The following is a 27,950-nucleotide window of genomic DNA, read 5'->3' as shown; positions in this document are numbered from 1 at the left end:
CATAATTTTCGATAATTTATATGTTCTGTAACAATCACATGAAGCACACTTCTTGACACTTATGAGCGATGGCGTGGTACGAAAGTGGGTGAGAGCTTTTAACAAAGTCTGTGCGAATATGCGTGACGAAAAACGAAGTGAGAGTCCTTCAGTCATTACTGACGATCTGATGCAGGAACTTTATGACTAAGTGAGAGAGAGCAGACGCTTTACGATTTCGACGTTATGTGGTGACTTTTCTCAAGTGCCAAAATGTATGCTTTACGCGATGTTACAGAAGGTAAAATCATAGGAACTTATATTCTTGTGGCAGATTGCTACGAGGATGGTATTCAAAACTGGTTGTACGATACGGTAAGCGCCGTAATATTGGCGTGAATTACGTAGCAAAGTAGGTTAAAGTACAGGCTTTCGTGTGTAAGTAAAAGTGCTAAGAAAAGTCCACTTGTTTTATTTTTATTTCAAAACGGTACTCAGGCTCAGATTATACGTACAGCATGATTATCGGTAACTATTGATTACGAAGTCATCATCGGATGTTTTGAAAACGTTTCAAAGCAACTCGTCAACTGAACAGTCAGGGGAAGTGCTCATATTGAAAATGAGTGTGCGTTCACATTTTAAATGGAGAACGAACGGCAGAAATTACAACAAATATGCTAACACTTCATTGCAGTTCTTCGAGGAAGTCATCAAAGACATCACCAGCTTAGTTTCACAAGATTGTGGGAAAGAATCTGCCGTGTCGATGTTAAAGAAATAGTGGCAAAATTCGTCAGAAGTAATGTAGAATACACACATAAAACATGCAGGAGAATAAACAGATTGGGATTTAAATATGTTTCTTCGTCATGTCAAACGTTATCGTTTCACATCTTGTTCCTTTCAGGGAAATTAATTTACTGTGCCCCATGTGTGAACCGACTAATAAGCTTCTCTAGATCCGTGCACTTTCCTTCTCTGTTCTTGTAGTTATTCACATTTTGGCGATTTCTTTCAAGGAGTTAAGTCGCAATAAGAGAATCAGTTATCGTGAGTAGTAACTGAAGTCCATGTGGACAGTATGAGAAATCATCTTATACTGTGCTATTACCGACACCTAAAACAGCTAGCCTTTCAACAATTAAACATGCGTAAGAAATCAGAGGGGGACATTACAAAACCTTATAAGCATAAACCAGGATCCCGAAAGGGACGGTAAAGATGGTTCCATTTGAAGAATCACTGCGTATAAACGCCCGAATGTTGCTGTGAATGGTGCCAGTGTACGCACTATACGTGGACACACTGTTACAGACAAGTTTCAGCATGTTGCGACTTAACCAACTATGAACGTGGGATGACAATTAGGTCACGACGAATAGGCCACAGCACATCACGGATTATACAAGAATTCGGATTTCCGAGGTTAGTAGAGTATAGGGTGTACCTTCAATGTCGCGAAGACATTTCTACATCGTCGCACAAGCATTTGACGAACGGATTTTACCTCGGCTCAGCAGAGCCAAGAAGGCGATCGAGGATGTAGCTGTCAGCTCCATCACGGCCAATTTGAATGCGAGCCCCAGCAACCTACCTCTACCAAGACTGTAGGAAAACAAATACATTGCATATTCTTGAATAGCCGACGGTCTACACGAAATCTGTTACATTTCCCTGATTTTTGACCACTGAGGGTCTCACGTATTTAATTCTGTGCTTATGTCAAGTCCTCGGGGAAACAGTGTTCAATGAATGGTTTATCTCCAATTGCTGGCAATAATCATCGGAAAATTAATACCTGTGTTGCTCATTATCGAATTTAAAACGGGTGGTCATATTTCAAGTAGTTCTGTAGTTTTGCAACTAATATTTTATATTCTACATGCTTAAGAACTGTACTGCTTGTTCTGGATACATAAAACTAATATCTGTTAACTTCCTCACTAAAGACTACATTAATACCCTCATTGCCATCTAATACAAAAGATTCCACTTCAGCTACTTGTAAGGCAAGAGTTGCCACGACAATAAAGTAATAGTAAATGTCAAAGTGTGTCCCATACCAAAGAATATCAGTGTTGGAGGCACAGGCGTGTATCTGACAATGTCATCCTGGGCAACGACCTAGTACAAGTGGTTTGCCGTTACCTTCCCGTGAACTACTGTGAAGTGTAAGGAGTGTACCAGTGTCGTGTGGATGGCAGTAATGAATGCTTGTACTGCGTAGCGTTGTGGTGGATGGAAGCATGAGTGGCACACTGCCCACTAATCCTGAGGAGCGCCAAGGGGCCCACCGAGCGACGCTTTCCAACTAACTGATTGGCATCAACAATATTACATGACCTATCAACTCTTGAGGGGTTTCGAATTTGAGTGGGTCAGTGGTGCGAAGTGTGTAGATCAGAAACTGTACATCATCGTTTATGGCCCCTAACCGGCCAAACGTGGGCGACAAAAATTTCTTCAACCAACAGCAACGAGTTATTACCTCCCACATGCGCGTTACATGGATATACCGCGCCTCTTGATTGCAATTCGGGCTCACCGAACAAAATATTACTCACCTCCTTAAAAGAGCACGCATGCGCACTGTAAAAAACATAGGAGAGCTAGCTGGCAGTCGTATCACCCTCCACATGGTAGTTAAGCGCTGCGTTTCTGCCAGTTAGCTGTAAGCAATCAATGGAGTAAGACAGGTCGACATGGAAAATGGGGAAAAGGAGCTTTCGTGATTCGAAGAGCCCATGACGAAACTGTGGATGAAGGTACCCGATTTTTTGCTGTATTAACGTAGACTCTCCAACGTATCTACAAGGAATGCTGTGACACTCGCAGGCACGTAACACGGTGAAGAACATTGGTCGTAGAAGTAACCTGAGCGTCAGGTATGTTACTAGAAACCAGTGTCAGAGATTGTCAATGACAATCTGTTTCAAACCCAAAAGGAATTTCCTGCTGTCACTGAACACACGTCAACCTCGACCAGTTTCAGAGTAAACATTGCCATGGGTACTGCATCTACTGGGCATTTCAAGTCCACAATTCGCAAAAGTTCACTGTTCAGAGCAGCAGATAAGGGTGCGCGTCTTCTGTCGGTTAAATAATACAGCAACTGGAGAGCAGCTGGATGGTGGCGTGTAGTGTGGTCCGAAGAGTCGCGATTTTGTCTCTTTTCAAATGGTAGATGTTGAGCGCATCGACGGCGCAATAAGGTATACAACCCACAATGTGTGGAAAGTTGTAGTTCGTGCCGGAAGCAGTTCTGCGGTATTTTGGCGGTGCTTTTCGTACCACAACTTGGCTCCAGTCATTCGGGTTACTGTGAACATGCACCAGGACGTTCACTTCCAAATTCTCGGATAGCAAGTGTTGCCCATTCTTGTACGTCTTCACGGTGATTATGCTGTGGACACTCCCGTCTTCGAACAAGGCATCAGCTGTATCCGCGGTTTGACGAATGCCTTGTCATCCTACTGCACCTGATGAAACATACAATCTTAATATCCTTGTCGTACAGAAAATGTCTGGGATTATTTGGAACAAAGACTGAAACATAATACTAACAATCACCATAACGTGATGACTACACTGAAGAGCCAAAGGAGCTGGTACACCTGCCTAATATCGTGTACGAGCCCAGTGAGCACGCAGAAGTGCCGCAACAGGACATGGAATGGACTCGAATAATGTCTGAAGTAGTGCTGGAGCGAATGACACTATGAATTCTGCAGGGCTGTCCATAAATCCGTAACAGTATAAGGAGGTGGAGATCTCTTCTTAACAGCACGTTTCAAGGTATACCAGATATGCGCAATAGTGTTCACGTACAGGGACTTTGGTGGCCAGAGCAAGTGTTTAAATTCAGAAGAGTGTTCCTGGAGCCGCTCGGTAGCAATTCTGCATGTCCTGCTGGAATTGCCGAAGTCCGTAGGAATGCAAAAAGGACATGAATAAATGCAGGTGATCAGACAATGTGCTTACGTACGTGTCACCTGTCAGAGTCGCATCTAGACTTATCAAGGGTCCCATATCACTCCAACTGCACACGCCCACACCCGTACCCGTCCATCCGTTGGTTACAATTTGAAACGAGACTAATCCGACCAGGCAATATGTTTCCAGTAACCAAATGTAAATGTCGATGTTGACGGGCCAAAGCGAGGAGTAAAGATCTGTGTCGCGCAGTCATCAAGGGTACAGGAGTGGGCCTCCGGCTCCGAAAGCCCATATCGATGATATTTCGTTCAACGGGTCGCAGGCTAACACTTGCTGATGGCCCAGAATTGGAATCTGCAGCAATTTGCGGAATGGTTGCACGTCTGTCACGTTGAACGATTCTCTTCAGTCGTCTTTGGTCCCGTTCTTGCAGGATCTTTTTCCGGCCATAGCGATGTCGGATATTTGATGATTTAGCAGATTCCTGATATTCACCGTAAACTCTTGAAATGGTCATACGAAAAAAATCCCCACTTCCTCGCTACCTCCGAGATGCTGCGTCCCATCACTCGTGCAATACCACATTCAACTCACTTAAATCTTGATAAATTACCACTATAGCAGCAGTAACCGATCGAATAACTGCGCCAGACACTTGTCTTATATAGCAGTTGTCGACAGCAGCGCCGTGTTTCGCCTGTTTACATATCTGTATTTCAATACGCATGCCTATACAAGTTTTTCTGGCGTTTCAGTGCTTATGGGAGCTAATCAGCACTGACTAAGACGTACCGGTAGAAACTTCTGGGCTCATGAAGGCTAAGGATGGTGTTATAAGGTACTAGCGTGGTGTCTCCTGGGGTTATACAAGTGAGCCGAGCGCAGTGCCGGTTACGCTGCCATTCCGTGCCACACACTCAACGTTAGGGCCACTAATTCCTGCGTGTGCTGTGTCCGTCCCGCCCCCGGCCACAAAGGCTGTGGCGCTGCCCGGCCGTCCGGGGAAGCAGGTCAATGCGGCCGCGCCGGGCCGGCTGGCCCCAGGTGCAGCACGCTCTGCCACGGCTCCGCTCCACTTACAAAACCACTATCGCTGCTTCACATCCCTCCTCCCCCCCCCCCCCCCCCACCAAACACGCACGTTTATTGTGTGTGGGGGGGGGGGGAGAGGGAGGGAGGGCAAGGGTGGGAGGAGATGACAGGTTACAGGCTAAAACAGCACAAAGGAAAGCAGAAATTACAGCAAAAGACGTCAACTAACAGTCATCATTTCAGCTGTTCCACACATTACATTTACATGCACACATCTTCGGAAGATAAAAATCGAATTTCGGAAATCGTTTTTCGCTGTCGTGTATACATGTTACGGTCTGAGGCAGATTTTCCACCACTGTTAAATATGCCGATTGGAAATCAGCCGCCACAGTTTATGGTTTAGTCACCAAAATCGCTATTTTTCTTCAGGTGTATAAACACCTGGTCGTATGATTTGAGGCACCATTCACGAATCTTGCGGCCCCTCCCGCCGGAGGTTCGAGTCCTCCCTCGGGCATGGGTGTGAGTGTTGTCCTTAGAGTAAGTAAGTTCAAGTAGTGCGTAAGTCTACCGATGGCCTCAGCAGTTTGGTGACTTAGGAATCCACACACATTTGAACTTTTTTTTTTTTTGTAAACTCCTTCACTCTAATATTTCTACTTATCCTTCACTGTAAGAAATGCCATTCCCCACTCCGTCCGTACTAGCCGAAACTGTTTAAAAACAAGACGAAACCTGACAGCCGAAGCACGTTTTAAAACCGGTTGCGTTTACATGGGAGCGAAATTAGATTGCGGAATTGGGAAACCGGCAACCAGAAGTGGATTTCCAGATTCGATTTTGAAGTGTTTAAGTGACCACCCAGAAGAGGTATTGGGAAATCAGTTTACGAAATCCGGTTTAGGCAGACCCTTGTGAACGGGCTGATTGAAATCATCCACGGGAAGACGATGAATTTTGTGCTGCTGATGAAGCCAGACAACACGTGTTCACTTTAAGCTATGAATTGTCTTATTTAATTGCTATGGCTTACCTGTATCGAAGGAAACCGTGTGTGTACTTAAAAAAAACCGGAGAGGGGAAAACCTAGCATTTGTGAAATTTTTGGCGTATGATGCAATAACGCGCATGGACAGTGTATCATGAGCATTACACACCTAAAGATTACTACACGGTGTCTCTCATAAAACCATTACGCCTCACACCCGACGTACAATTAACAATGAACCAACTAAAAAAGAACAGAATACTAACTTTTAAAAAAAAGTAGTTTTCTGTTTATAAGAGATGCTGGAAGTAGTGGACTGAGTACCCAAGCATCGCTGACTTTGTTTGAAGACTTTATAAAGCAACACATTGTATTTCTGCAGGCTTGGTATTAATTTCTCTAGTTATGTTCTGCCTTAGATCGTCTAGTGTGTGGACATTGTCAGCATACACTTTGCTTTTAGTGTGCCCCATAAATAAAAATTAAATAAATAAACAAAAATCCGTGGATATTGAGGGCCAGAGGCCTCTGCTCACAAGCCTGTCTTCAGGGAGCACGTTATTGATGTGGCCCACACTGTGGCTGGATGTGTAAGCAGTCGCTCAGTGTTGTTGGAGTACTGCATCTGCTAATTGGGCATAGAAAAAAAATCAAAGGTCTCTAGATGTCTGGCACTAATTAAGGTGCAACTGTAAAGTATGGGGCCAATAACGCGCATGCTAGACGACGCACACCAAACACTTATCTTCTCCGAGTGGAGAGGTTCTTCATGCATAAAAGATCGGTTGTCTTGTGACCAATACCCGCAATTCTGGGAGTTTACGCAAACTAACAAATGAAACCAGAATCATCTGACATGAAGTAAAGCAAGGCGTCCAAGTAACTGTCAGGTATTATTCTCTCTTCTCCTACTACCCATATTTCAACTCTTGCACCACACTCACACGATAGGCTTTTAACTTCGTGTCTTTTAATGCACGATGACACGATGTACGAGATACACCAAACTCCTGCGGTAACCTCTTTTACCGACTTGCGCGGACTTTTTGTAATGTACATCCGAATGCTGTCTATAGTTTCGGGAGATCTCACTGTCGGTCTATTCTTCTGCACATTCTGAACGGATTTTATAACACTCCATTTTTTGCACAGATCTTGAATAGTGCTGGTCGTGGGGAGTGACCCACTGCATACTTCGCTTGCTTGAAACATTTGTTTACATTCCTTGATGGAGCCTGTCTTTATGTAACAGTCCACAGTGCCAATTCGCTGTTCTAATGCAAACTGACTCATTTTTATAACAACTCAACAATATGAGCTTCTCAAAGTGGCGCACGAACACGCAGCTGCACTCGATTTTCCGATAAAATGCAGTGTAGCCAACTTTCGAGACAGTGTTGCCACTTTTCACAAGCAATTCGACTAGAAATTTTTAACCGGTACGTGAGGTGTACTGGTTTTATTTGGGACACCCTGTATTATTATTATTATTTCTTTCTTATCTCAGACGTTATGTCTGGTCAAAAGTAGAAACGCGGACCTTGATCAAGCGTTACTTCCTTTTAAGTGTACGGTATATGTTATATTGCATTTAGGAACTTTCGGGTAATTGAACATGTATCAATTACGGATTTCTGTAGTTGTATATATAAGTTTGGATTTAGCTGTATTGCATTGATGTACTGGTGGATATTGTGTGTATTATCCTGATGCCACATATCCTTGACTTCTTCAGCCAGTTGGATTTATTTTTCAATTTTTTCTCCTGTTTTCTTTTGTATATTTGTTGTACTGGGTATGGATATTTCGATTAGTTGTGCTAATTTCTTCTTTTTATTGGTGAGTATGACGTCAGGTTTGCTATGAGGTGTTGTTTTAACTGTTATAATGGTTCTGTTCCAGTATAATTTGTATTCATCATTCTCCAGTACATTTTGTGGTGCATACTTGTATGTGGGAACGTGTTGTTTTATAAGTTTATGTTGTAAGGCAAGCTGTTGATGTATTATTTTTGCTACATTGTCATGTCTTCTGGGGTATTCTGTATTTGCTAGTATTGTACATCCGCTTGTGATGTGATCTACCGTTTCTATTTGTTGTTTGCAAAGTCTGCATTTATCCGTTGTGGTATTGGGATCTTTAATAATATGTTTGCTGTAATATCTGGTGTTTATCGTTTGATCCTGTATTGCAATCATGAATCCTTCCGTCTCACCGTATATATTGTCTTTTCTTAGCCATGTGTTGGATGCGTCTTGATCGACGTGTGGCTGTGATAGATCATACGGGTGCTTGCCATGTAGTGTTTTCTTTTTCCAATTTACTTTCCTCGTATCTGTTGATGTTATGTGATGTAAAGGGTTGTAGAAGTGGTTATGAAATTGCAGTGGTGTAGCCGATGTATTTATATGAGTGATTGCTTTGTGTATTTTGCTAGTTTCTGCTCGTTATTATTATTATTATTATTATTATTATTATTATTATTATTATTATTATTATTATTGTCCAAAAGCGATTATTGCATAATGAGGCAAAGATTTCGCCTGCAAGACAATGAAACTCCATACCGTTTGTTATCGGGATTATGAACACAATGGCTTATTAAATCAGAATGAAACTGTCTATTACTTGTAGTATAAGGGGGCGAGCTAAAAAGTTTCCGTATGTGGGCGTTGCTGCAGGGAATATGCAACGTAAAGCGGCTCCGGTGCGGGTATGCAAGCGCCGTTATGTAGGCAAGGGATTGGTGTGCCATTCGTCTTTCTGACGAGCGTGCGTATGCGGAAACGAACGATAGCGAGGCTATTACTAAAAGCGTCCAATCAGGACCAACATGCTGTCATTCTTTTTTGGCTGCTGAAGGACAAATGCCAGTAGACGTCCACCGGCGAATGAAGAATGTTATGGGACAGCTTGTCTGTCGAAAACCACTGTTGTGCACTGGTGCGCCGAAGGTCGCTGCTGCTTCAGGATAATGCACGTCCCCACAGCGCCAACTCCGCAAGCGAGAAGTTAGCCAGCTCCAAATGGGAGACACTCGAGCACCCGCGCTATAGTCCTGATCTCTCCCCATGCCCTACAGCAGACACTGACAATCTTGATGAAATGCATTTAAGCAATCAAGTAAGGACTAGTTCCATTTGCAATGTGAAACTAATGCATTTTAATGTGTTGTACTCCGGTAAATTGACAAAACTTACATAGGGATCTCATTTCTCTCTTTTTGCTTACAGAATTCACGTATGAAATAAATATGAATTCATAATTGTTCCGTTTTAATAGGAGTTATGCTGAATGGTGATGTACATACAGGTTAACCTAGTTATTAACGACGCCATCAGATGTTGCGCTTTCTCCGTACAGATGGATGCACGGAATGTAAGATGCTACACGAATATGGTTTTTCATTGTGACACAAGGAACAGACGTGCGTACAGTATTTTATGAGTATATTTTTATTTTATTGCTTCTGTCCTTGAACCTGCTGTGGTTCTTAATTGTGTTTTATTACCAGGTAGCCACAAAACGCTCAAGGAGACACAATTATCGACCATCTAAAGCATAAAGTGATTATTTCAAAAATAAAAAGAACCTTCGCAAGGAAATGACTTCCCTCAGATTAGATAGGTATAACAAAAGGCAACAATACCGTATTGCGCCAAGAATGAATACCTGACACTTAAAAAGTTAATCGTTTCACTTTCGGGAAGCCATCTCTTCGAAGGCAGTATGAAAAGACTTTCCAATGTTTAAACGAAAATTGACCTTAGGGGCATATTTCACTGGTCTTGCTGGCTTGTTGATTTTTTAGTTTAAAATATAGTTTACCAAGAAGAAATTAATGCTGATAAATTTAAGGACTGGTTGAATATTCTGTTGCTACCAAGTGTCAGCAGTAGTAGAGTTTTTGTAAGTACGAAAGTTTAAGTTTTGGTGTATCTGAAGAAAAGAAATATAGTTTTGAAAAAAAGAGTGTGAAAGGTGGAAATTTTAAGATGGGTGAAAAGTACATAATCGACCTATTAGCACAAAACCGTAGTCACAAAGATATACGGCGTCTAAAATACCACAGTGACATTGACCCTGCCTGTGTTCTAATTCAAGCTGATGCTGCGGGGCGAAATTAAACGTCTATATGCAGAAATTGGTTGACATGGCTGTCACATCAATAGCTCCACAGAAATGAAAGAACTTTGTGAACCACGTTTGGAATGAGATCAAAATATCGAACGAAGAAGCTGGCATACAAAAAGAAACAATACGAAGTACAGCAGTTTCTCCATCAGGTGTTGAGAATACCAGTAACAGTTGTGATGGCAGAATATTCTGATTACGATCATCTTCATGTTTCTGTTTTTCCGCAAGAATATGAATGGTATAGTCTTCCTTCGTTACTGTATACGGACGTTCGGCCTAGTGGTTCCTTGGGAGTGTTCAAAAAATGGTTCAAATGGCTCTGAGCACAATGGGACTTAACATCTGAGGTAATCAGTCCCCTACAACTTAGAACTACTTAAGCCTAACTAACCTAAGGACATTTTTGCACTTTGCCGTTAAAAGCCGGCAACGGTGCTGCCAGCTGTCAGGGAGCTTTTCCGCCCTGTCGAGTTACAGATATGAGGCTATTTCCGCCCAGGATGACAACACTGGGCATCCGCAGAAGACATTATAGTTGTTCCTGGTTGGGGACTGGAGATGCAGAAAATGTGATAGGAGTTTTCAGATTTACAGGGATTGCACGTGAATTGCAGAGTAACGCATCCTCTCCACTGAACAGGCTTGCCTCACCACTTCCTATTGAAATAGTATGTGGATTCCGTGGCGGGGAAAATGTCCACCAATAGACCTACCATCAAGAACCTCCTTTAGAAGCGTATTTTAACAACAACATGAAACACCTGTGAACGCACTGGTGCCTAGTTAGAACAAATGTAGAGCACGTAACAGCTTCTTTTTATTTAGAAAAATTCTTTGGTGCTCTGCAAACGGTTTTCTAAGTTTCAGTACTACATATAGCAGTAAGCAATCAATAACTTGATACTTGCATCCGGAGAGGTACGTCTGCGCCGAGTCCCACGAACGCCTCATATCCATAAGGTACCTGTATAGCTGCTCCAGTCTTTACGATAGTCATACTTTATAAGCACAAGAAGGTATACTAGCGCCTCTCCAGTAGTCATCCGTGTGTGAACACGGTGTTGTAGAAAATAACTAACACAGGTATTTTGTAGTACACTCGGTGGTCATGCGCACTAGCGCCAAGATAAATAAAAATTATACTGACGACGCATATTCGACACTAGGTAACTGGCTCGGCGAAGTCGGATTTTCCCATAGTCAGTTGCTACAGTACTGTCGAGGTGAAACTGGAATGTAGACAATACGAATACTTGTTAAGAAAACAATTTTTGACACCGGAATTTGGTCAACAAGGACACAAGACGAGGGATATGTAATTCCTAATTTTGGACACAGTATGCGCCAACATCATGCGCTACATTCCATATTGCTCCGATATGGCGAAATGAGAACCCTACGTGCACCAGCCATCTCTCTCTCTCTCTCTCTCTCTCTCTCTCTCTCTCTCTCTCTCTCTCTCACACACACACACACACACACACACATCACGATATATGTGAGGAAAGAAGACTGGGGGTTGGGGGGGGGGGGGGGGAGAGGGCGAGGGGGCGGTTTAACGTCTTGTCATCGAAGAGAGCTCCCGTCGACGATGAAGTAATTGTAGATGGAGCAAAAGCTAGGCTAGGAAAAAGAAAAAGAAGAGGAATATAACCGATGGCGTCCTTATCGAAACATCCAGGAATTACCTTTAGTCGATTTAGATAATTACTTAGATAGAAACACCGGAAGACGAGTAAACATCGATTTGAACTCCCGTCTCTAATAGCAGTCCAGAGCCTTACTTTAGCAATTTATCTTTAACCTTGAAGAGGACAGCACTTCTGAATTTCCCGCACTGGCCAAAACGCTAAATGATGAGTTCAGGATTGACTTTGTAAGTTGGTACACGGCTCGAAGTAAGTAAGGGCGTGTCACCTCGAACAGGGTCATTCCTGGTTCAGCATTGTGGTGCTCAACACTATATTCGATTGGTGACAGATTTACTCACATTAACGTTTTATCCAGGACAGAGAGCAGGTATATCGCGCAGCAGACAGAATAACCATGCAACTGGAAGCAGCCTGTTTAAAATACAATTCAGTGGTATCTGCCGAGCTGGAAACCTTAATCAAGGAGAATAATTGACAGAAAAGCGCAACTTCGTAGACGAACTTGAGGAAGCCACATCACACTGAGACGCTGTCGGGGCTATATAATCTGACAGCAACTGCTATTCTCCTGCCTGAAGAGTTCCTCTATTTCGAGCCGTCAAGCGTTAAAAAAAATAGCATTGCCGCCCACAGTCTGCAAAAAAGAATGTGCGATACTCCGGACTACACTGACTCCACCAAGGCGAAAGAGCTGCTCCCGGTCGGTATAAATGCACTCTCTTTCGACCTCGCCATTAGTGCGCACTTAACGCGCTAGTAAAAGGGCGGAAATTGCCACAGCCAAAGTAATTATAAGCTACTCGAAAGTGCGGGGGTGTTAGTAGCGTATTTAGAAACAATCGGTCAAAATGGTGAAAGTAGGTTAGTCCCGAAAGCAATCAGCTACGCAGTGAACGCAGCTAGCAGTGGCGAGCAGAGGCAGCTGGTGCGTGCGCCCTTGCCCGGCCCTCACTTGGCCCCAGCGGTGACAAGCCGGGCAGCCGGCGTGCTAACTAGTTCACGCCAAGGCTGCCCGACCTTCCATAACCATATACTGCAGTCGCTGCACGACGACGTTCATAGTCTGCTGCCGTATACCATTTGGAAAGTCGCTGCTTTAAGACAACAGAGATCACGCGCATGTGACTACATAGGTTTTTCTCTCCTTTAAGGATAAAAAACAGAGATACTTATTTTAAAATGGTGAGAGGTTAAAAGCTGTAATTCGATTCGGTGCGCAACGTAAGCCGAATACGGCATAGCAAGTAATAAATCAGCTCATAATGAGATTTTCAATAAGATCCAACTTCTCTGTAGGTGAATGCATCAACTGTACAAAAACACAACGAAAATTTTCACTGCTGGGACGCGTAGTTCTGTTTGAGAAAAGCGAAACAGGACAGCGTACTTTCGAGAAATGAATAGTATTCAAACAGCACTCAACACACAGGATATCGCACATATCACTAGTGTATATAAAGACTAGATATCTTAACCAATTTTCCTACAATTTACACTATTCAGAAGAGCAATTATCATCTTCGGCTATCGTTTCGAATATTTTATGTGCGATGGTAACAATAGTACTGTAACTATTCTTATTTTCAATAACTCTTTTCATCCCGAAAAAAATATAGGGTACATACAAACGTTACGAATATACATCCCTCTTTGTACACTAATATTTATACAATTTGTTTTCATTGTGTTGACCCGTTTATGAAACAACAATGGACATGCACATTAAACCTGCATGGCGAAGCAATTAAATATAATCGCAGGTTCAAAATGGTTCAAATGGCTCTGAGAGCTATGAGACTTTTTAGGTCATCAGTCCCCTAGAACTTAGAACTACTTAAACCTACCTAATCTGAGGACATCACACACATCCATGCCCGAGGCAGGATTCTAACCTGCGACCGTAGCGGTCGCGCGGTTCCGGACTGAAGCGCCTACAACCGCTTGGCCACAACGGCCAGCTCGTAGGTACATAATCAACAAGACAATGACTGATTAAAGAAAGACTCTATAGTCAATAAGACATTCAGAGTGGACTCACTGCGCCACCTCGTAGGAGACTGTAAGTAAATTTTTATCGCCTTGTTAATTATTTTCCTGTTACGGTTATGTTTAATGTCACTTAACGTTCTATTTTCAGGCGCGCTTTTTGCCTTATGAAATTATTTTAATTATTGCCTACGTAGAATGCATTTTAATTATTGAATTAATGACCTGATTTCTCTTTTATCCTAATATCAATGTTCTGCTAGCCTCAATCATTTTTATAAAAACATCTACCAATGCTGACACTTTTATTACAATATTTTAATGGTATGGGTGGCTCGTATGAGATGGGCTTTAATCATGTGATTATCTTTTATTTCTAATTTCTTATGTATTCCTCGACCTTTTGTTGGTTTAGATATAGCCCGCTGAATTCAGTTTTTCGCATATCTAAAAATGGCCACAGCCGGTACCGGTAACTTTGAATTGCGTAACTTATCTGATCAAGATGGACCTCCACAAACGAAGAATCATATGATGATTGATTTGGGGGAGGGTACCAAACAGCGAGGTCACCGTTCCCGTCAGATTAGGGACGGAAGTCGCCCATGCCCTTTCAACGAAACCATCCCGGCATTTGCCTTAATCGAATAGGGAAATCACGGAAAATCTGAACAAAGATGGCCGGACGCGAGTTTGAACCGTCGTCCTCCCGAATACGAGTCCAGTGTGCTAACCACTGCGGAACGTCACTCAGTGAATCATACCACTGCTTTCTTCACGGCATAATCACCGCTGCGAAGTTTAAACATTAATTCTTAAAATTCTGAGTTCGCACGACGAAGTAAGAATGACTTTTTCCCACAGAAAACTTGTACAATGAGCATGATGGAATGTTTGAAAAAAATAAGATCTTACGCCGAACCATTCTGAGAATGGTTATTTTCTCATATTATCCGCTTTTGGAACAAGAACGGGGTCCACTGCTGTAAGTATTGTTCGCCACGTACCTCTATGTTGCTTGCACAATCGAGATTTAAACGTAGATGTTATTTAGGTGTTGACATTTACAAAAACTGCGTAGTTCAGCGCACTGTGTGTTTTCAAATCTTCAAATTCATTGCTACGATCTAGGCGATAACGCATCATTGTTGTTTTGACACAGTCAGTGTCGGCGCGAATATGCAGTCGTGAAACGAGAACCACAACTGCCGTAAGTCCGATAAGGAAATGTCCATCTACAACAAACTGTGATGTTCCAGTATAACAACGTAGATGTAGGCTGAATACAAACAAAGAACTGAACGAAGTCCGTAAATATGCAGTCGTTGGTTTGTGGAAGCATTTGATGGCGCCGTTTCATCACCCCATCACACGACTGCAGCTGTGTAAGTATATTTACACAGCGGGTTTCTCTGTTTCCGTTTGCCTATATTTATCCCAGCTGTTTGCTACGAATCATATGCCCGTATTGGCTTCACGCGTCCAACAAAATCAGGTTGTACTTCTCAGGAAACGAAACTTATTGCACTGCTCACTTACTGTTTACTGCAATTCCGGAGATAGACAGAGCAAGTACATGCGAGAACCCGTGCACAACAAGCTAAACAGCTCAGACGTCCAAGTTCCTGGCAGGAATTATAACCACGCACAAGAATGGAGAACAAAACTGAAGAGCAGTCAGATGATAGCCAGTTTGCCTTTAGGAGGTTAGGAAGTGGCAGTTCTGACACTGATCTTAATAATGGAGGAAAGAAATTAGAAAAAATGAAGACTTTCGAAAGATTTACAAAATTAGTAAAAGTAAAACGTTTCAAATTCTCAGAAAAAAAGATATAAACTATATGTATGACCTCAAGCAACCAAGAGGAAACAATAATCTAAGAACACAAGGCCAATAAACAATCAGACTGATTAAATAGACATAATACACAGTACGTACAAGAACCAAGAGGAAACCGGGAGGACGACGGCTCAAACCCACGGCCGGCCATCCTCATTTAGGTTTTCCGTGATTTCTCGAAATCGCTTCAGGAAATTTCCGTGATGATTCCTTTGAAAGGGCACGGCCTACTTCCTTCCCAATCCTTCCCTAATCTGAAGGGGCCCATGACCTCGCTGTTTCGGCCCCTCCCACAAATCAACCAACCAAGAGGAAATAATAATCTACGAACAGAAGACCAATAAACAATCAGACTGATTAAATAGACATAGATGCACTCTTTCTCAGTTATGGTTGAAGCTGTAAACTGAAGAGGCATTGGCGGACATAAAAGAAAAGTACAGGAATGTAGTTTCAATTAAGGATGAACGGTAATCACTGATAACATTAGCTGATGACATTGATATCCTCAATGAAATCAAGAAACAATTGCAGGACATTTGGAACGGAATGATTAGTCTAAAAGTAGTGATCGTCAAACTGCGGTTGGCGGGCAGCATGCTTCCGAATTAAGTATTTGTGCGGCCCGCTGTTACCAGCCGTATTTTATAACAGCATGAATGCATCAAGCGACTAACAGCCAAATCCAAAAACGTGGAATAATGTAAAGAGCTACTTAAAAATATATTTTTCTTGATCACTAACAAACAAAAACACTTCAGATATAGTAATTTTATTATGTGCTTCATTTTTACTTGGCGTTGGTGAATCCTGCCATCAAGTACGTTAAGTTTGCCGTTTACGTCAGGGGCAGAGTGGTGTATATAGCGACCACTGGAGGGTTAATAGAAACTGCTGGGTTAACAGAAGTTACAGGGGAAAGTTCTATGGCTTAATTTTCAATGCTGACAACTCATGAGCGTGCACAGCTAGCATTTATCATCTGCTACGGCATAAATGTCAATCCGAAGTAACATGGAATCGTGAATGTGCATTACAGAGATGATTGTCTTCAAGTTTGATACATATTTGTAGCAAATAATGTGCAGTTAAATTAAGGTTCTTTTAATACAATACAATACAATGAACAAAAGAAAAATTAATCAAAGCATTTAGTAAACATTCGTGGCCACAATACACGTAAGGTGGCCAAGGCGTTCACCCCAATAACTATTTACGTCCAAAAACGATGCATAATGCAAGAGATAAAACTAACTTCTAAACCCTTTTATATACAAAAATATCATCCGACATTCTATACCTTCGTGACAATTTTGAATTAATGAAGTTCTATTATTTAAAACTGTCTCTTTTCTGTTAGAGTCCGACTGCAAACGGTCTGCCGCAGCCGCATGGTATTCACTCAGATAGGAGGGCACGAAGACACCTAGAAAATATATACGGAAACCAGAAAAACAAACATGGGACCCTGTTGCTATGGCACCGTGCTCATTACCTGCATACGTACGGAAAATTGGTCATTATAACCGTTACAAAAAAGCATGTAGTTTAAGGCAAGTTCAAAAAATAAGTGAGAGGGAGACAGAGGGATATTCATATAGACCCATCAAAAAAACTTTTGCATCAACCCAGTTCCCAGAACTCCTGAAGATAGACCTTGACTGTGGATATTGTATCACAGAGACAGTTCCTTTGACTGTTCAGAGTTGCCACTAAACCCGCCCAACACTTTCGCAATTATGGACGGCTGTAGAGGTAGTATGGCTCAATATTTCTGCAGAGAACTTCCAATGATTTGCCTAGTCCATGGCACGTCGAGAGGATACACTACGCTGGTAAAAAGGAAGTTGGACAAGGTATTAGAAGGTATCCCATAACTTTTGTCAAGTCAGTGTAATACATCCTACAAATAACTGATGCCTTTTTAGTGTCACCTATAAAATTTATTTCTTATGACATCACATGTCTCAAAGCTGAACAACTCATTTGTGTCAAAAACGGGAATTATAGAGTCTAGCCCCCACCTCTGAGATGACGAGGTAGGCACAAGAGAAGAAGCCGTAGAGCGCCGCATCAAACCAAACTGAAGACTGCTGACCCAAACAGTTTTTTTTTACTTATTGTTATTACTAAAATGATTTAATCTCATGTTATCCTTAGCTCGCAGAGTTACGCTAAACACAGCATCCTGCTCTGCACTGCATTGCAGAGCGCAACGGGCGGCGGACCATGACGTCAGCTGGCGAACACATCAGCAGCGGGCGCGGAGCAGGGGCCGAGTGATCGGAATTGCAAGCGGCAGCCTCTGGCCCACGGCTGACTTCCTATTTCAGTCGGTCCGCGTCGACGTGAGATAAGCTCGCCCTAATTGCTACTTTGGTCGTGTAGCCGCTGGGAAAAGCTGCGCAGAACTCTGCTGCACGGCTTCATTAGCTCAGAGTCCACCGCCTTTGCCGTCCTCCGGTACACGCGGGACCCGGCACTCTGTTTACATTATGAACATGCTTGAGTCTCATTAACTCGTTCCGGGAGCTAGAATTGCCCTCCTCGTAAGCCTACAGCAGCTGGTGCAATTCTAATTAAAATCTTAAGTCCCAATTACTCCTCTCACAGGCTATTTCGGGAACAATCTGAAGTAATTCTCAATATGGTGCGATATAAAAAGGGTAAAAGAAATTAAAGATCTGGAAGAAAAACATGCGGTCTCTGCATCACATTCAAATGTCTGCAGAAGTAACTTTATACTCATTATCGTCATCTAAAGTTGTAATTGGAATAATTTACGATCTGCAAGTGCTAACAGACAATGAATTTATTCAGTATGAATAACATCTCTAAAATAGCTGTCAGTTAAGGGTAGATAGTAATTAACGTTAACTTCCAGCTTCTCTGGAGTACACAGGACGGTCACTGACCAACTTGTAGCTAATCAAATACGTGCTGAATACAAAACCATTCAATCGCTGACCAACGGAAACAGCAGCATCAAGTAACCTCAACGGAATTCTGAGGAGTTACTAATTTTCTTGCTATAAACGACCAGCATAAATACGTCCGGAACACAGTCATGGGGATAATTTCAACAAACAAAACGGTATATTGTTATGACGAAGAAAGATAGAGTTAGTTGAAGATACTGTTCGTCCTGAATGCTAATACTTTACAGTTACGAACGTATATCTACGTCAGGAATGGCTAAACATTGTCTAGATGAAGCGGAACTGTTGTTGATTACAATGCATCTACATCCAACGATCATCAGGTTGCGAGCGCAGGCGCTGCTCTGAGAAATTACGCATATACTATTACGTCGCTCTTTATAGTTTTGTTTCATTTTTTCTCGTAGTTATTCATGAGACAGAGCGGCGTCCATGGCTACCTCAATAATAACAATAATTTTTGCTATGTTCACTGTCCCATCTACAACACGGAGGATATATAACACAGCTGAACGAGGCTAAGATTCTTAATTTCTGAATTTCCGGAAACACAGTAAGGCTATACAAAGCAAACAACAGTTCTTGAAAATGTTACAGGAAATTATACGAGCAAGCTACAAAATTACCGTCAGTAGTTTGGCAGACGTTTTCTGAAACTGTAAGTGCAATGGAATTTCATACACAAAGAGAAAAATGTATAGGTGTCAAAAATCTGAAAGTTAGTTTAAACATGCAGGTGCTTTTCACGGGATGGTCCTATTGGAAGTAGCACGGCCTTCCCTTCCTCCAACCTCTATGCTAACATACCGAGCCACTGACCTCGAACCACGGTGTAACTTGGAATTTTTTTATAATGCTTCATTTACTTAAAAATTAAAAGGAAAAACAAAACATACTCAAGATCGTGGATCAGTTAGTTCCACGGATTCTCGGGCTCTGTAGACTGCGAAACTAACATTGTTGTATTATGGTGTTCTAACTAGCTATGGTTTTGAAACGTAATCTCTTGACTTAAATTCAGACATCTAATACGCCTATACTGAAATGATCGAATGGCGTTATTGGCCGTAGCTGTGCGTGAACACGATGTTCTGTGACACTAAGAAACATGCCAACTTTTTTTTGGCGATCTACGAATAAATTATAGTTTCATGAACTAGGTCATTATCTGAGTGTTAGGAATAAACTATGCCGCACGTGTTCTTGGTCCTTACTCCCTTTCTCCCTTAATTTTCTCGTCCTGTGCAACTCGAACAAAATAATATTCTCGTTTCAGGACACTTTCAATTTACTGATATGTTATTTCGATATCAGCAACTTGTTATCGGTGTGAATGGCACATAACGACGAACAGACGAGGTAAAAACGATATCTACTTTCTACGGAAAATATCAACATTTCTAGTAACAACATAACAAATTTCTCATTGGCAACTCAATAGTAAGTGAAATGGTTCATAGATGAAGACGAAATATCCTGCACCATCCTCTGGAGCAAGACTTTGACATTTCAAAGCAGTTTTCTGAAACAGTGAAGCGTATATTTGGAAACAGCTCATTGATCATAATATTTCAGTCCGTAATTTACTTCTTCGCTGCAAAAGTATCTGTAGTTATCTATTTAGAGCACGGTAAAGAGATAATGTGAGATAAGCCTCATGTAAATTACTAATACCCTCTTTCTAATGTAGCTCACGCAAAGTAATACACAAGTCCACTGACGTTCTGGGTATGTAAATCGGTATGCTGATGTATCTTTCGGCATAAATTTCTCTGGCAGAATATACTAGAAAATTTGTTAAACACAAGTTATCCGCACTGAAATTATCTCATGCGTCAGAACATAGGTTAAATCTAAGTATCAAAACGGTAAAATACACTCCTGGAAATTGAAATAAGAACACCGTGAATTCATTGTCCCAGGAAGGGGAAACTTTATTGACACATTCCTGGGGTCAGATACATCACATGATCACACCGACAGAACCACAGGCACATAGACACAGGCAACAGAGCATGCACAATGTCGGCACTAGTACAGTGTATATCCACCTTTCGCAGCAATGCAGGATGCTATTCTCCCATGGAGACGATCGTAGAGATGCTGGATGTAGTCCTGTGGAACGGCTTGCCATGCCATTTCCACCTGGCGCCTCAGTTGGACCAGCGTTCGTGCTGGACGTGCAGACCGCGTGAGACGACGCTTCATCCAGTCCCAAACATGCTCAATGGGGGACAGATCCGGAGATCTTGCTGGCCAGGGTAGTTGACTTACACCTTCTAGAGCACGTTGGGTGGCACGGGATACATGCGGACGTGCATTGTCCTGTTGGAACAGCAAGTTCCCTCGCCGGTCTAGGAATGGTAGAACGATGGGTTCGATGACGGTTTGGATGTACCGTGCACTATTCAGTGTCCCCTCGACGATCACCAGAGGTGTACAGCCAGTGTAGGAGATCGCTCCCCACACCATGATGCCGGGTGTTGGCCCTGTGTGCCTCGGTCGTATGCAGTCCTGATTGTGGCGCTCACCTGCACGGCGCCAAACACGCATACGACCATCATTGGCACCAAGGCAGAAGCGACTCTCATCGCTGAAGACGACACGTCTCCATTCGTCCCTCCATTCACGCCTGTCGCGACACCACTGGAGGCGGGCTGCACGATGTTGGGGCGTGAGCGGAAGACGGCCTAACGGTGTGCGGGACCGTAGCCCAGCTTCATGGAAACGGTTGCGAATGGTCCTCGCCGATACCCCAGGAGCAACAGTGTCCCTAATTTGCTGGGAAGTGGCGGTGCCGTCCCCTACGGCACTGCGTAGGATCCTACGGTCTTGGCGTGCATCCGTGCGTCGCTGCGGTCCGGTCCCAGGTCGACGGGCACGTGCACCTTTCGCCGACCACTGGCGACAACATCGATGTACTGTGGATACCTCACGCCCCACGTGTTGAGCAATTCGGCGGTACGTCCACCCGGCCTCCCGCATGCCCACTATACGCCCTCGCTCAAAGTCCGTCAACTGCACATACGGTTCACGTCCACGCTGTCGCGGCATGCTACCAGTGTTAAAGACTGCGATGGAGCTCCGTATGCCACGGCAAACTGGCTGACACTGACGGCGGCGGTGCACAAATGCTGCGCAGCTAGTGCCATTCGACGGCCAACACCGCGGTTCCTGGTGTGTCCTTAGCAAGTATGGTGGGTCTGACACACCGGTGTCAATGTGTTCTTTTTTTCATTTCCAGGAGTGTAGTTCCTGTAAATTAACACAAGCAGTCTCTCTCTCTCAGTGTGCAAGTTGTCCTCTTTCCCCCCTCCCCAGACGTCTCTCACTGGGACACAGTTTCACGGCATATCTCGTTTTCGTTTGGCTTTGCACAGATGCTGTAATACTTTTTTCGAATCAAACAAATGACTGGTCATAGCTTAACTGTAGTCACAACTCATCGTCTTTTAAATTTTGTCAGGAAATGACAATGAGCCAAGAACAGTTAAAATAATGACTACATAAAGATGCCGACAAGTGCTAACACAGATGGCGTATATTTTGATTTATTTAAGGAAATGTACCCATATCCGTATAGGAATGTTCCAGAATTGTTCCAGACGTCTCTTACCACATAAATTATTTTCTCGTTGAGACATACGTGACAGTATTTGACACTAGGATTGTAATGGTCCTGATTACTGTCTACATATGACGTTTAATTTATGTTAACTTATGGTTACCATCGGATATATCTTTGTCTAGATGGAAGGCAGGAACAAAGTATTTATTTAGCAAGTACCGAAAGAATACGCTCGTAAAAAGATTTATTATTGAGTGTGATAATGAAAAGCTCTCCTTTCTACTGTCCTTTCACAGCTTTAAGAAAAACCTGTACTTCCCTTGCGCATCCAACAGTGATCTTTCAAAGAGTGAATGCTATAAACAGTCAGAGGAAACAATTTTTAGAATATAAATAGTAACGTTGAAAATGTCCAGACAAATAAGGAAAGGACTATCCCTCTTCACCAGTGACTCAGATTCTACAGAAATGAGCACATTGTAGGTTTTTATAGCATTACTCGACGTGTCTCACGCTTTTCCTTACACAGCCATACGGCTGAAGTGCCGAGCCCGTCCCTAAAAATATTTCTAGCGTTAAAGAGGCTATTCTAGAGCAGTTAACATCGTTTCTGGGATAGGAGCAATCATGGGTTCCTTGAAGCCAGTGGCCTATGAGGTGGCCCGGTGTCTCACGGGAACCGCTTGTGTCGGGGGGAATCCCGCCACGCCCGCAGCGATGAATCATCGCAGCGATGACCTTGTTCCGTTCCCACTGCGGCGCGGGTGCGTGCCTTGTTTACACCCGGTCTCCGATAACAAGCTGGCGCTCCCAGCCTCCATTTCCGCTCATGCTTCTTGTCATATCGAAACTAACTACTACTTCCGGTGCCAGCGCTGGTTTCAAAGTCACTTCTTCACGAATGGGAAATATATGCATGACGGTTTCCACAAGGTATAGGACATACGGCATTTAGTAGAATCAGCATTAGTAATAAGACTTATATCGAAACATAAGGGAGGCGGGAAACAGTGATCATTTATAACTTTCGTTTTCTTCGTCTGGCATGACTTAAATCAGCGCTTGACAAAACGGTAAACATAATTGTGCTAGGTGACTTATCGCAGTATGACGTCGACCGGTACAATGATGGGAAGGTACTGACACTGACACACAGTGGGTGGACAAAAATAGGGAAAGGCGCAAAATGCAACACACTAACATGCCTTCCTTGGCATTTAAAACAGGTTCCAGTCATCTCGAAATAGATGATACAGGTCTTGTACGGTTTCATGAGAATCTAGCATTTTTTTTGCAAATAGCGCGAAGTTCAGGTGACGGTGATGTGACACTGGCAGCCCGGGGAGATGCGAAAATTCATCCCCGACGCTCCTAACGTTCTAAAGAGAAATGGCTTGGGTACTGGAGTAGTGCTAGTTAGTGTAAGAAAAACATGAAACTAACGAAAATTATTATTTTATTTTGCAAAAATTCTGAGAAATCACAATGGCACTTTTAGTTATGAACTGAACAATTTATTTCCGGGTTCTTTTCGGAATGTGAAGTTAACTCTCAAGGATAGGATTCGCTAATGAAATTTCTATACAAAGTTTAAGATTGTTATTGACTTGGCAGAACGGCTGAGAGCCGCGCCAACTCAACTGGAATAATTATCTGTTAGAATGTTGCTAGGTACAGTCGAGGCTGTCTCGTGTGAAATGCAGTGAAGTGTACTGTTGTGGAGGAAATGTGGGGCTGACAAGAGCTGTAGCGCACAATACCGTAAGCTGCGATGACTGCTGTCTGCGCCACTCACTGCTGACAAATAAGATAACTCTCGTTCTATCTGGATTGACCTTCGCCAATCAAACTCTCCCTACGCCTTGATGAAGTCAAAGACTCCTATTCGTCCCTAGTCTAACTATTGGCGTGGTACACTGGTAAGATAAACAGTCCGCCGCGATGCCACTAAAAAAATCGCTCGCAGCCGTTTAACTATAAATCTGTCCGTTCACACCGCAAAATAAGTGTCGGCCAACACAGTGAACAACGCTTAATCGCAAGGACTCAATACAGAGTCGCACTCCGATTCGCTCTCGACAGAGGTGCTCTCCCAGTGAAGTACTGAGGAGATACTTGTTACTCGCTCTTTGAGTGCACGTATGTGTTCTCGCTCGAAGAGTGACAATGGAATGGCCCCTATCCACGCCAGGCGTGAAGGGGTATATCTTTCAGTCTCTTCCATTACTCCTTCAGTTCAAGGCGTCAGAAATATCGTCTGCCAATCAGCATTGCTCTTCTAAAACGGGAGAATGACTTTTCGTTTAAGGTGACCAATCTGGAAAACTGCAGCATCGGCGTTTGGTATTTGCTGTCTCGCTGTGAAAATCTCTGAAACTGCGTCCTATGTTGTAAAGAATGCGTAGGCTGGGCGCTCCCACACAATGTAGCAGAATTTGCTTTTAAGCTGAACACGGGGTCATTCTTTCTTTCACTCGGGCAAACGCTGTCTGCTCTATAGGCGGTCACCGGCCAACAGAGATAGGCTGAGTCGTCCTCTGAAGGGACCGGTCCCCCGGCGTGCGGTTTGCGTCTCCCGAACGATAAGCTCCTGTGACAGTTGTGTGTGTGGAATGTATGTGTGTACGACAGCCTCGAGTATTTCAACCACGGTGCGCTTACTTGTTATTTGCATATCGTTTACATGAATTCATACAACACTGGCTATCTTATCGAGTTTGGGTTTGAATGAAGCATCTTGATGTGCGGAATATGATTGTGAGGGCGGAATATGTAAGCAATGAAGGTCAGGAGACCACAACGTCTTACACCATAGGTTCTTTGGAATAGCACGATGTAGTTGCCCAAATCATCACCGAACCCCTGTCATTTTTCCCTCTCGGGACGTAAACTTGACTAGTACTTGGAAACAGTGCGGAACAAGAATCATCCGACCTTTGCTCAATAGCCCAGGGTTTATGGTTTCGGCACCAAGTTTTCATGTTATGGTCATTTGCATCAGTGATGTGTAGGTTTGGAATTCCAGCTCGCCCTGCAATTCCCTGCTTCTGGAGCTCCCTTTCTGTTGTTTCGGTTCTGACAGGGTTTGCGGGAATGACATTCACTTCCGCAATGACTTTTATAGCTATCTTCGTCTTATTTTTCCTCAGAATCCTCTTCAATAATCGTCTGTCACGATCGATCAAGACACGCTTTCGTCCGCGTTGTGATGATCAAGATGACGATTATTTATGGAGGAGGACGCTAAACAGCTAGGTCATCAGCGCCCTTGCATTAATGTTATACCGAAGAAGATTTTCATAATCTATGGAGGCAGATCAATAAATTGGAAAACTACGTTCGATCCCAACACAGGAGATGTAAAGCAACTCCTAGAAGGTGAGGTTCAGAAAAGCCCATAATAAAACCCGACACAGCAGGGTAACTAAGTGAAATCATGGAGAAAATACCTACAAAGACGCTGTTAAAAAAGGGACAAATAAGCGTGGCTGGATGACGACTTAGAAATAATACGTGACCCAGCCACTCTGTGACACATTAAGATCGCACACCAAGTGTTTTAGGAAGAATTCCGGACGCCACTCAAAATTTTAAGACACGAACGACTCTCGCCTCCTTATCAGTTAAAATAGAGAGAAGATCCTGTGGGGGACCCAGTTCAACCCTCAGGTCGCCATATAACACATACTCAGTTAAAAAAAGTCGTACTTCAGCTGTGTCCCGCATCTCTGACACACAGGGTGCTGCTCCCGACGTAAGTGAAAGCTGCGTGTCAATTGCAATGTCCCACTCTAAGCCGAGTAAGGGCTACTTCTTCACACAGTCGCAAGCGGAAAGAGGTGATCCATGATTGCACTGAATTCCTGATAGATGTAGTTTATGGTTCCTCACTTCCAGCCACTGGAACTCCTACCAACATATGGCCTTCCTAGTCACAAATGAAGTGACAGCCCATAGAGGGACTGAACAGCGGACAGGAGGAGGAAGGGAGCAAGCCACCTTAGCAGCAGCAGCAGCAGCAGCGAGTTCGTTTCCCTGGATGGCTATGTGCCCTGGAACACAGCGAAAAATGGTTTCCTTGTTTTGCCTGTGTAAGAGGAGGAGAGCGTCCCGTACCTGTTGCACCATCCGATCTGCTGGGACATCTGTCCAACAGCGAGAAGGGCACTTTGAGAATCAGAGCAGATGACAAATTTTTTGTCACGACGCCTTCTCATCTGCTCCACTGCCCTCGGGATAGCATACAGTTCTGCGTAATAAACTGGGAACAGCTCTGGAAACCCTACCCTGAGGACAATGTCGGGGAACACGGCAGAACAACCGAAAACATCGTTCCTCGTTGTAGCTTCGCGGATGATGTTCTTCCGTTTTCCCTGCTTGCAGTAGAAATCTTCGTTGCGGTGCCTGTTTAACAACAAACATTTCGGCTACGTTGGTTATAGAAGCACTCACCACACGAGCAGAAATAATTTGTCGAATTTCGAATACAGTTAGCTCCGCCATAACGCACCCACAACTTCTGACGGCGACTGAACCTTGCAACACTGAGGATACTGCACAGATGTTGTTCATGATGAAATACACAGCGCAGCCTGTAGGACCGGCTAGTATCTTCAATTATGTTCAAGCATGCGTTTCTCGGGGTGTTTACATATTTTTGTGCAACTTCTGGAAGTTACAATATGGTCATATGTCACCAACACTGCATTTAGAAAAAGAAGAAGAGACGAGTTTGGGTCCCTTCCAAACAACACGCACATTTCTCAGAGTAATTTCTGTACCATCTAAATCATGGAACTATTTTAACCACTGCAGACTGTTTACTCCTTTAGTGCACCGTGCATATAAATTACATTACTGGCCAGTTTGGCCTTAGGCCATTATCAAATGTCTACAGTGTAATACCAAAAGTACAGTAAATAGGTAAGGCTTATTAGTGGATAACATTACGCTTGAGCATTACAATTTTTGTTCATATTTCTTACATGATATTGGTAATGTGTCCGTGGACACACACACACACACACACACACACACACACACACACACACACACACACGTCGAATATTACAGTCTTGTTCATACCAATCAGCTTACAACAACAACTTGCACAACACGTTATGTAGGCAAAAATCTTACTAATAGGTGGATCACCGGCCCTTGCACATTCGTTTAGGAGCATTCCGTCTACTTTTCCGCATTCGCACATTCACAAATCTTTTACAAACCATGGCAAACATGTATCAACCAAAGATCATGCTGAAAGCTGTCATTCTGCTTAGACGAAGTTATCGCCAGAGCGAACTGCAGTCACGTGATCAGTCTTACATACATGTCGTTAGTTTGTAGTAAGCTTCTTACACGATGGACTTTGACAATACTTATAATCATAACAGGCAGAATTAAACGTTCGTTATTGCTGCAATGACGTTACTTGGTCTTATTACATCTTTTTAAAAATGACCTCAGTTTTATGCACCATTGCTTAAATTGCCTGTATGCTTGTCATTACACAAATAAACTGACAGTGGTTAAATGGTTTCATCATTTAGACTATGCACTGAGGCTGTGGATCCGTACATGAAGAAATTAATTTCCGTACGTTCGGTAGAGAGAGGAATGGAGAGAGAGTGGTAGAAGAGGTTTGGACGGGTGGGAGTGGAGCAGGTACTGAATCACAGAAAATCTCGGGAAGGGCTGAAATGCGAGCGGCAGACAGCTGTACTCACATAGTCTTCCGAAGCTGTGGCTCAGCCTCTTCTTCAGCTTCTGGACGCGACTCAGCGCGCCGCCCTTCTTTTCTCTCATCGTAACTCCTGAAACAGATGACCTCGCTTTTAGTATCACTAACACAAAGAAAACAAAAAGAGTAACAAAGCTGTGCACC

General features: G+C 43.2%; 1 protein-coding gene across 4 annotated transcripts in view; it reads right to left on the bottom strand.

Moving 5' to 3' along the window:
• LOC126356311 (cyclin-dependent kinase 14) overlaps positions 1 to 27,950 on the bottom strand; it is a 1,047,636-nt gene that overhangs the window by 740,438 nt on the left and 279,248 nt on the right. For all 4 annotated transcript variants that reach the window (XM_050007266.1, XM_050007268.1, XM_050007267.1 and 1 more), the window contains one exon: positions 27,793 to 27,879. In XM_050007266.1, the coding sequence (XP_049863223.1) occupies positions 27,793 to 27,879 (87 nt within the window). The remainder of the gene's footprint in view (positions 1 to 27,792; positions 27,880 to 27,950) is intronic.

This window comes from Schistocerca gregaria, chromosome 3 (genome assembly GCF_023897955.1).
Source record: "Schistocerca gregaria isolate iqSchGreg1 chromosome 3, iqSchGreg1.2, whole genome shotgun sequence".
NCBI lineage: Eukaryota > Metazoa > Arthropoda > Insecta > Orthoptera > Acrididae > Schistocerca > Schistocerca gregaria.
The sequence above is the reverse complement of the archived record's forward strand: the minus strand, read 5'-3'. Positions and strand labels throughout refer to the sequence as shown.